General features: G+C 36.6%; 1 protein-coding gene across 1 annotated transcript in view; it reads left to right on the top strand.

Annotated features, from left to right (window-relative positions):
* The first annotated feature begins 698 nt into the window (after positions 1-698).
* Positions 699-10,814, top strand: part of LOC137639904 (dipeptidyl peptidase 1-like) — a 54,101-nt gene continuing 43,985 nt past the window's right edge. The window contains exon 1 of the mRNA XM_068372179.1: positions 699-853. Coding sequence (XP_068228280.1) covers positions 851-853 — 3 coding nt within the window. The 5' untranslated portion in view covers positions 699-850. The remainder of the gene's footprint in view (positions 854-10,814) is intronic.

Genomic DNA, 10,814 nt, shown 5'->3' with positions numbered 1-10,814 from the left:
ATTAAGTCTTTAATCACTTTATTAACTGTCTCGATATTGCATGGATCTTCCAGTCCTTTGATTGCTCTAAAACAATTAAGTAATCACAGTACATTTACAATATACAAACGACACAATTCCTTCAATGGGTAATTTCTTTAACATCTCCGTCAATCCATGAAGAATGCTGTCAAGGAACTTAGATTTTCATTCAAAAACGTAACTTACTATAGATTAGAAATGAGCTTAGAAATTCTTCATAGCTCAGTTACAAAGACACGCTTTCAAAGCGATAATTTTTTAATGATAGTCAATTTGTGTTACCCACCCTATGTGAGAAATGGCTTGGGGTATTTGCAATGTAAAGTCTACCCGATAACATCTGTTCAAGATTGCAGTTGGCTCTAAGACCAGATATTTTCATGTTATACAATAGTATTTTTTGTTTCCAAATAAATATCTTTTTTTTCAATATCTTTCATGGTAAGGATTTCCCTTGTTATATAATTTTATCACTTCATCCCCCCCTCCCCAAAAAAAAAAAATCCGATACCTTTCGACAAGGTTATTTTTTCTTGTATGCCGTTTCCTAACTTTTGTTTACAAATATATTTTTAGTCTAAATTCCCACGAACATCTTATCAGATTATTAAAGTGAGCTACAATGCGCTTAATCGAAGTACTCATAATAATAAGACTAGAAAGGCGGTATCTTGAAGTTCTCGGTACAGTATACATTTCATTGAATTTGCCGAATCATGTATCACATGAATTCTACGCCTGTTTTCTCACACGGTCGGCCAACTGATATAAGTACAAAACTCGCATGCAGTACAGACTGTAAACCATTTCTCTAATCTCTTAGGCGATCATGGTAAGTAGCCTACAATTAAGTGGCAAATCTATTGTAAGAAATGCTTGCTTTTTCTTTTGAAAATCTAAGCATTCATTTGCTGAAACGCATCATACAAAGGTGTCTACGGTAACTTTCCGTCTCTGTGGGCTAGTGTTTAGTTTCATATCACAATTTAGAATTCATTAGTTTTATGCTAAGAGAATTTCAAGAGTCTCGTGCAATGCCTATATGCCATTAGCATAAATAATTATTTCAGGATTTTATTCTTATGAGTTAATGGTCGTTTTGATGATGTGCTTGAATTGGTCATCATGTGTTCATCGAATTTAAAGAATTAGGTTGATGATAGAATCGATAATTACACAAAATAAGTAACATTACTTAAACTGCAGCTCTTGCTCCCGCTACTGTCACTATTGCTGCTAATAATAATAATAATAATAATAATAATAATAATAATAATAATAATAATAATAATAAGACAACTTCTGTTAATCTAATCTTCTCAATAGCACTGCAATTTACCAGTAACTGTGTTATTCTCATTCTTAGAAATGATATATATTTATCGTTAAATGAAAGAACTCTTTAATTCAAAAGAGTACATTTAAATATAAGTTTATGTACGGAGTCTAGGGGCGTTTCAGGATTCAGTAATCTATCTTTAGTCGTTTTCAGGGGTGGGGTCAAGCTGCCCCGTGTTTCAAGCAGCAAAGTACGTCTGCTCATAATCAGGCTTGAAGTTTAAGTGATAAATGAGGGCTCCGTGGCTCTATTCATATGAATCTAGGTAGCTCTTACTCCAGGCATTAAATTCTCATTGGCTGGCAAAGCCCCATGGACAAATGTAGTAACTGCACAGAGAGTCGTGCTTTGGGACGACCAATGACCCAGGTGATTGGGTCACGAGTGAATCAAATGGGTGAGATTCCAGGTTAGAGGAATCTGCTCTTCTATAAGCAGAGGCGCTTGCTGGAGAGTCTCCATTCCAGGCAATCTGCTGTTTCATTTATCGGTGCTATCATTGTCAGTGCTGTCGTGATTGGTATTGGTGATCATAGTCAGGGGGGGGGGATGATTGCTCCTTCAGCAGGTAAGTAGGAGAAAAATTTCTGCTTGGTGTTGAGAATAAGTTTCTCCTGCTGGACCAGTAAGGACTCCAGAAATCTAAACCTCCTGTCATCAGGGGCACTGCTGATGATTTTGGTATATTTACATGGCGTGTTCTCATGAAATGGAACTGTTATGGGTTTATTGGCAATGTTCCTTAATGGCACCTTGCCGTAGGCCTACATGACAGGAGAGACATTTAAAGAGCCGCATGGTGGTCATCCCGATGTAGCTGCCTGGGCATCCTCAGACAGTAGACCACATAAATTTTCTTCAAACTGTCCTGCAAAGGAGGAGCTGGTGGTTTTTTCATGATCAAAGATTTCCTCTTGGCATTTTCATAATAGATCACAAAGTTAAGCTCCATGTTATCTTGTGTGGGGAAGATGTTGGTCCATATGATGTCCATAATGACTTTTCCTTCTTGTTGGTAATTCCGATGCATGATTACTTCATAGTAAACATTTACTTTGTTACACTGTCCCCTGCCCCTTTCCAGGTACCGATATCTTTCTTGATCTCTCGATAGACTGGTCTGTTGGGATACCCATTGTTCACAAGGACATGTGATTTACGATCCAGTTCTTCATGGGTAGCCTTCCAGGGGAGCAATGGGAGAGAGCCTCTTTATGAAGGACTTGATGGTGGAGGCCTTGTACCTGGTGGGGCATTTTCCACCATGTGAAGGGCCTCACTGATCTTCATTGATTTCTAATCCCCTCTGACAAAACCGTGTGGATTCAATCCGTTCATGTAAAGTGGGCTTTACGCAATAATCCTCAATGCTGTAAGGAAATCCCTTGACTTTGATCAGGAACTTAATATTTTAGTGAAGCCTTTGACCATGTTAATCACGGGACCCTTGTTAGATGGGTCTTTATATAGCATCATTATTGAATTCTTAAATAATAGATTGCAATGATTAGTAGTTGATGGACACCATTGTGACAATAGAATTGTGATATCTGGTGTTGCTTAGGTTAATGTTCTCGCCCTATTACTTTACATATTACTTATGCACAATATGTATTTTGGCCTAGAAAACAAGATAAATGCGTAAGGCAGATGAATGCTACTCTTATTGCATGAAATCCATCTCTTGAATGCTTATCTGTGGTTGTTGCCTGTGGTTGTTGGATCCCTTGATAAAAATTAACTAAATTGGTGCATGGTTTAAATTATGGTCCATTAAGTTAAACCCTAACAAAACTCAAAATCTTGATTCTAAGTAGGTCTAGGACAGTGGCTCCTCAACACTGAGATCTGTGTATTGAATATGTCATTTTTACTATGTACAACTCAATAATAATTCTAGGTGTGATTCTTGATTGCAAATTTACTTTCGAGAAAAAGTTCCTGTCTTTTTCTAGCACATTAACAAAGTCTTTTAAGATTTTTAGAGATAATGTATCCTTAGGTAATGTTTAATTCTTTCAATCTACCTTGTTTTGAATGTTGTTCTCTGATCTGGTCTTTCGCTGTTGACTCTCACCTTAATTTGTTGGGCAAAAACTTGTGGCATATTAAATTCCTTATGCCTAGTTTTGATAGCAATCTCTAGCACCGTCATATAGTTAGTTCTTTGTGAATGTTGCATAAGATTTTTCATAATTCTGACCAACATTTGCATTCTGATCTTTCCAGACAGTACCATCCTGTACATAGTAGTAAATATGCAGTTTATTCTAAAAGTATTGCCATTTTCATTGTAAGGCTAAATACTGCACAGCATTCTAGAAGTTTTATTCTAGTTATGACCAGATTGTTGAATAATCTTCCTAATCTAGCGGTTGAATCTGTGGAACCTCGGATGTCCAAATTTCTTGCCAATACTTTTTCGTTGAACAGGTTAAATTAAATCATGTTTCATAGTTTACATATGGCTAATCTAGTTTATTAAACGTTGTTATCGATTTTAACATACTTTATTTTTTATCATTTCGCATATAAAGTTTATTTGTTATCTCTCTATTTCCTTTCTGTTTCTGCACTAGGCTGCTTTCCCTCTCAAGCCCTTGGGATTGTAGCATACTGCTTTTCCAAAAAGGGATGTAGCTTGGCTAATAATAATAAATAATAAAATATAATAATAATAATAATAATAATAATAATGAAAATGATGATAATATCTCTCTCTCTCTCTCTCTCTCTCTCTCTCTCTCTCTCTCTCTCTCTCTCTCTCTCTCTCTCTCTCTATATATATATATATACATTGGTGCATTTCGTAAATTGTATATGAAAGAATTCTAACTCTCTCTCTCTCTCTCTCTCTCTCTCTCTCTCTCTCTCTCTCTCTCTCTCTCTCTCTCTCTCTCTCTCTCTCTCTCTATATATATATATATATATAATATATATATATATATATATATATATATATATATATATATACATATATATATACATATACATTGGTGCATTTCGTAAATTGTATATGAAAGAATTCTAACTCTCTCTCTCTCTCTCTCTCTCTCTCTCTCTCTCTCTCTCTCTCTCTCTCTCTCTCTCTCTCTCTCTATATATATATATATATATATATATATATACACATATATATATATATATATATATATATATATATATATATATATATATATATATATATATATATACATAGGTGCATTTCGTAAATTGCATATGAAAGTATTCTAACTTTTGTTTCACTCCACTATTAAGGTAAAATTCAAGGCATGTTTTCTGTATCAAAGTTCCCCCTAATCCCAACCATGGCATATGAACAGGTGTGGGGACCCTCCCACGTGCATGTGCCAGATGTTGGCACTACACACACACACACACACACACACACACACACACACACACACACACACACACACACACACACACACTTGCAAGGAATAAAAAAAAATAATTATGCAATAGGGTAGATCGATTTTAATGACATTGGAAGAGGATATCTTGTATCGATAAGGAAGTGTTAGCTCAGAGAAGCAGTGCCCTCTTCGGTAAAGAAAGGATAAGGGAAATAGTTAAGAAATTGATGAAAGGGAAGGTTTCCCATCAAGCGAGTAGTGTATGTGATGGTTAGTAGGGAGGGAGGGGATGGGGTTGGTGTGCTCTTGGCAGGGAGGCACAAGGATGGTGAGCAACAGCAGGTTAAGAGAATGAGCAGCGAAGGAGGTAAAAGCCTAGGCTGACGTTGAGGAATAAAATGAAACAGTCTATGATAAAAGAAAAAAAAAAAAGATTAGCCACACAGCCGATGTGACATAGGTGGTCGGTTGGAGTTGCATGAAGGGTGAGGGAGAAGAGGAAAGTGGATGTAGGGAATGGGGATGTGGGAGGGGGGAGAGGGAAGATGACCTCCCTTCTCGATCATTTTTCACTGAACTGAGTTTAGTATATTCCTTACTTCAAATGTTGTCCATAATACACTGCTTGCTTTTCCTACTGGGCCCTTTGACTTGTGTTTCCAAATAATATTACAGTTTGGCTTGTAGAAACCCTAACAATAGTAATAATATTAGTAATGATAATTATAATAACCATTAAAATAATATTGACAATGCAGCGGTTTTCTTCTTCCAAGAAAATATCATACAAAGAAATTAGATACTTATTTTTGACATTCTGGAAAAATTGTAGAAACCCCAATAATTCTTTTTTAGACCAATCAATCTATATGATAGGGAAAAAATTATATACAAGAAAAATTATATATTTATTCTAAAGAATTAACGATTGTAATTATCTCTGATATTGGTCAGAATTGTTCAGTCAAATGAAAAACAACACGAATTTTAATGCAATTCACAACATTTGCTTTTTATTAAGCACTCTAGAGTTCCATCACAAAACAAGGAGAATGTTTTTGCCTTTTCAATTCTTGCTCGCTGTATTAATAACCAATTGATTAGAAAAAAGATTGGAACGTTTCAGTACAACGATTTTGTAAGAATAACATTTGGACAAAATCATAGTTTTAACCAGACATAGGGGCATACCAACACCTTTTATTAACAACTCCGCACCTAAAAGTATGAAAATTATGTCTATTATTATCACTATCATATTATTATTATTATTATTATCATTATTATTATTACTTGCTACGCTACAATCCTAGTTGGAAAAGCAGGGTGCTATAAAGCCAGGACCCCCAACAGGGAAAATAGCCCAGTGAGGAAGGGAAACAATGAAAATAAAATATTTTAAGAACAGTAACAGCATTAAAATAAATATTTCCTATATAAACGATAATTGTTTGATTGATTGAAAGTTTTCTGGCATCCTGACATCTAATGTCATTGACGCCGATAGCACTTATTATATATGAAAAATAAATGAGAATTCAATTAAAACCATAAAAGTTAAGATATCATTATAATAGTTGAATAGTTTTCAGAAGACCTTCTTCTGAAATAAATCTAAAAATGCCGCTCGCATAGTAGGACACATCATGTCAAAGAATCTTGGCAAGGATGAACCTTCCATCCTCACCTCGACCCTCAAACAGATATCTATTTCTTAAGTTATTATAATTAAGGCATTCGGTCAACAAATGCCTCACTGTCAAGGGTATCAAACAGTCGTCGCAATATGGTTGGTGTTGACCCTTCAGCAGAAACTCGTGTGTCAACCGTGTGTGACCGATACGGACGCGACAGAGAGTCTTCTCCCATTTTCGGGGTATCATGTTATACCTCCAAGGTATTATGATATTTGTTACTTCCCTCATTTTATTGCCATCTAAACTATCCCAGTGCGGCTGCCATTTATTACAAAACAATTTCTTGATGTAAGGTAGGAAATCATTACAGGGAATGGGATATACAGTATACCTACTTGGTAGCAACTCGGATGCCGCATTCTTCACCAGCAAATCTGCCTTCTCATTCCCAGACACACCTACATGTGCTGGAACCCAACAAAATCGAACTGTTATACCTCTCTGTCCAATAATAAAAAGCCATTCTAAAATCTTTAAAACAAGAGGGTTACTAGAATTAAAGACTTCTAAAGCTTGAAGTACACTCCTTGCATCACTAAAAATTGTAAAATTACCCTCCTTTTCCAAAGCTATTTTCTCAATAGCGGTTAGTATGCCATACAGTTCGGCAGTAAATATGGAAGCTGTTAGAGGAAGTGTACCTCTACAACTAAAATCATTACTATGTATTCCAAATCCAACGCCAGCGTCAGAGTTGGAGCCATCAGTATATATAAAAGTCGATCCCGTATGTTCTGCAACAAGTTCCATAAAAAGAGACTTGGATTCTAAGTCAGTCATGCTCTTCTTAACTCCAATAAAGTATTTACAAAAAGATACGTCAGGTAATTTCCATGGAGGCGTTGATGATACCTTGAATGGAAGCACCTGAATTCTAATTATATCCAGATTGTTTAATAATTGCTTTACCCGAAACCCAAAAGGTTGAGGAGATTTTTTTCGTGCAACTCAAAGTATGCTGAGTGCCTTACAAGGCTTGCAGTCTGAAAGGCTAAAGAATTAGGGAGTCTTTGCAATCTAAACCAATACCGAATAATAGAGGACATTCGGTAAAGGTCTAGAGGCAACTCCCCAGCATCAACAAGGAGACTTGTGATAGGTGAGGTTCTAAATGCTCCTGTGGACAATCTAATACTAGCATGATGTATAAAATCTAATATTTTTAACCGGCTTGGGGTGGCTGAGAAGTATATTTCACATCCATAACTAATTTTGGAAAAAATCAAGGCCTTATATAATCTTAAAATAGTAATGCAGTTTGCCCCCATGATGTATGGGACAATACTTTTAAAAGATTCAGAGCCTCAAGACATTTAGCTTTTAATGCTTTTAAGTGAGAAACCCATGTAAGCCTACAATCAAATATCAACCCTAAAAATTTAGCTTCACTTGCACATGGGATCCATTGACCTTTGATGTACATATCCGGGTCTGGATGTACTCCCCGGATACGACAGAAATGGACAATTGTAGTTTTACTTGTCGAGAACTTAAATCCATTCATATCGGCCCACTGGATAATTTTATCAATAGAGTTGTATTTTTCTCTCAACCACTGCCATTCTAGCTCCAGCAGCAAATGATATGGAGAGGTCATCCACAAATAATGTTGCGAGAACATCCCGGGGAATGACTGAGGAAATCCCATTAATTGCTTATGAAAAAAGGGTTATACTCAGCACACTACCCTGAGAAACTCCTTCTTCCTGGCATTTACTTTCTGATAGAGTTTCCCCAACTCTCACTTGGAAAACTCTATGTGAAAGAAATGACTGAATAAATAGTGGTAGCTCTCCTCTTAATCCAAACTCATGGATTCTTTTAAGTATACCAGATCTCCATGTGATATCATATGCCTTTTCAAGATCAAAAAAGACTGTCACATGGTGCTATTTGAAAGCAAAGGCTTCACAAATGGAGGACTCAAGTCGTATCAGCACATCAGTCGTTGAATGCATATTTCTGAATCCACATTGAATGGGTGATAAAATACCCTTCTTTTCAAGGTACCACATCAGTCTTACATTGACCATCTTCTCCATGATTTTGCACAAACAAGATGTCAATGCAATTGGCCTATAATTTGCTGCTAAAAACTTGTCCTTACCGGGTTTTAAAAAGGCTAAAATAATGGCTAGTTCCCAAACACTTGGATAACTTTGATCATGCCATATTCTATTAAAATTGCTTAAAATAAATAACTTTATATTAAAAAGTACATGTTTAATCATTGCATATGGAATTCCATCGGGTCCAGGGGCTGTATCGTTACACGTTGCAAGAGCAAAATCAAATTCTCTTTCAGTAAAAGGAGAATTGTATGACTCTTGCTTTCTTGTTGTGAAATTTAAAACTTTCTTTTCTTCAATGCTCCTATACTGGTGACCAGGAGCTGCTTCACACTTGCATGATACATTTGAAAAATAGTCAGCCAGGGCATTGCTAACTTCGGTTGCTCCAGTTATATACTAGCCATTTACCTTTAACACTGGTGGTGGGTTTGGGGTGAATTTGCCTGCTATCTTTTTGACTTTCCTCCACACAGATGATGTTGGTGTTCTACTGTTAATGGAGGAAACAAATGACATCCAAGACTGGCGCCTAGCTTCTTTCATGGCACGACGGAACTGTGCTCTACATTTCTTGTAAATGAATAAATTCTCCTCAGTACGGCATATGCTCAATCAAGTTAAAGACTTTCTTTTGGCTCTGTGCAGGGCAGTTAGTTCTGATGACCACCAGGGGACTGGTCGTCGTCTGAATATCCCTGTTGTTTTGGGAATGGAATTGAATCCTGCTGTGTGAAGAGTTCCATTAAGTCTATGGCATCATCAACACTTTCAAACTGTTCTGCATTTCCTTCAATTTCACTTAACTCCTGAAATCTATCCCAGTCCGCCTTATCAAGATTCCATCGAGGCGATCTCTGTAAAGGTGGACCATTGTTGGTGTTATAATGATTGGTGCATGATCACTAGTATTCCAATCATCTAATGTTCTCCAATTAAAATCGAGAAGACAGTTAGAGCTTGCAACTGATAGGTCAATGCAGGACAAGGTACCGGTCTGAACATGGAAATGTGTGGGCTCTCCTGTATTAAGGAGTCCGACATCTTCATTCTCCAAAATTGATGATATAATATTACCCCTTGTGTTTGCCAAAACATCACCCCATAAAGGATGTCTACTATTAAGATCTACTAGTAAGAGACAAACGTATATAAGACTTCCCCCATGGCTCCCTGCTCGTTGATCATATGGTGTCTTATAGCTAACATACTCTCGAGGACAGGGAGTATTAGCATTGAGCTTGCTTTCTTGTAGACATACAGTTATAGGGGAGAGCTCACGTATGAGGAGCTTTTAAGCTGTTCATATTTCGCCCTTAAACCCTGGCAATTTCATAGCAGAATGGAGGAAAAGGCTATGGTTTATTTTTTGGAAGACACCTTAGATGAAGTCTTCCCATTGGCAATATTTGATCTAACAATATTTCCTGGTGGTATCTCTAGAGAGGATCTTGATATAGTGGGTTTTGTGTTCCTCTTTTTCTTTGTGTCCTTTTGATCTAATTGTTGAGGAGGATGGTGGACCTCAACTTGAATTTCTGATAGGTTCAATTTACCTTCTAGTTGATCAGAAACATTAGCAGACAAGATATCATATTTATTTGAAGTCGTGACTTTAATGTTTCTTATGGTAGGAGGCGAGAGAGATGGAGGTCTCTCTTTTTCGATTGAAAGGTTGTGATCTGTCAGGTTTTTACACCTTCCCCACTACAGGGTCACCAGGTAAATTGGTTTCAAGAGGAACCTCCATCAGATCAGGTAAGGACACGGCCTGAGAGAGGTTTGTACTATTGTTTAGAATCGGAGTAGTTGGCTTTTGAATAACTTTCAGATCTTTAAGTATCTGTTTTGATTTTTCTACAATTTCTGGATATAGATTTTCGATGGGACTTTCAACCTCTTTGACTACTTTCATTTGTTTCTTTATCTTAGAAGTAGAGATATAATTTTCGTCTGTGTGCTTTGGTAAGTTTTTCTTCAGAACCATTGAAAAAGGTTGCCCTGGTCTTATCTGCTTTTTAAGAGCTCTTTTACGAGCCCCTCTAAAAGTAACCCTTTCCATGGTCCTAATGGCCTGAATTTCTTTTTCAAAAATAAACTTAACACAGCTTTTAGATGTAGCTGGGTGTGCTTCCCCATAATGTATGCAATTTGGATTTTCTAAGCATACTCCATGACTATTTTTTCCACAGTTGGCACAAACAGCTGGCTTATTATTTAGTTTTTCCTTGCATTTCTGGCTTAAATAGCCATACATTTGGCAAAGATAACATCGCAATGGTGAAGGGATATAAGGTTTCACCTTCAAAGATAGCCAACCAGCTTTAATAAC

The sequence above is a fragment of the Palaemon carinicauda genome, chromosome 4 (genome assembly GCF_036898095.1).
Source record: "Palaemon carinicauda isolate YSFRI2023 chromosome 4, ASM3689809v2, whole genome shotgun sequence".
In the NCBI taxonomy this organism is placed as follows: domain Eukaryota; kingdom Metazoa; phylum Arthropoda; class Malacostraca; order Decapoda; family Palaemonidae; genus Palaemon; species Palaemon carinicauda.
Note: the sequence above shows the minus strand (reverse complement) of the source record. Positions and strands in the feature narration are given on the sequence as shown.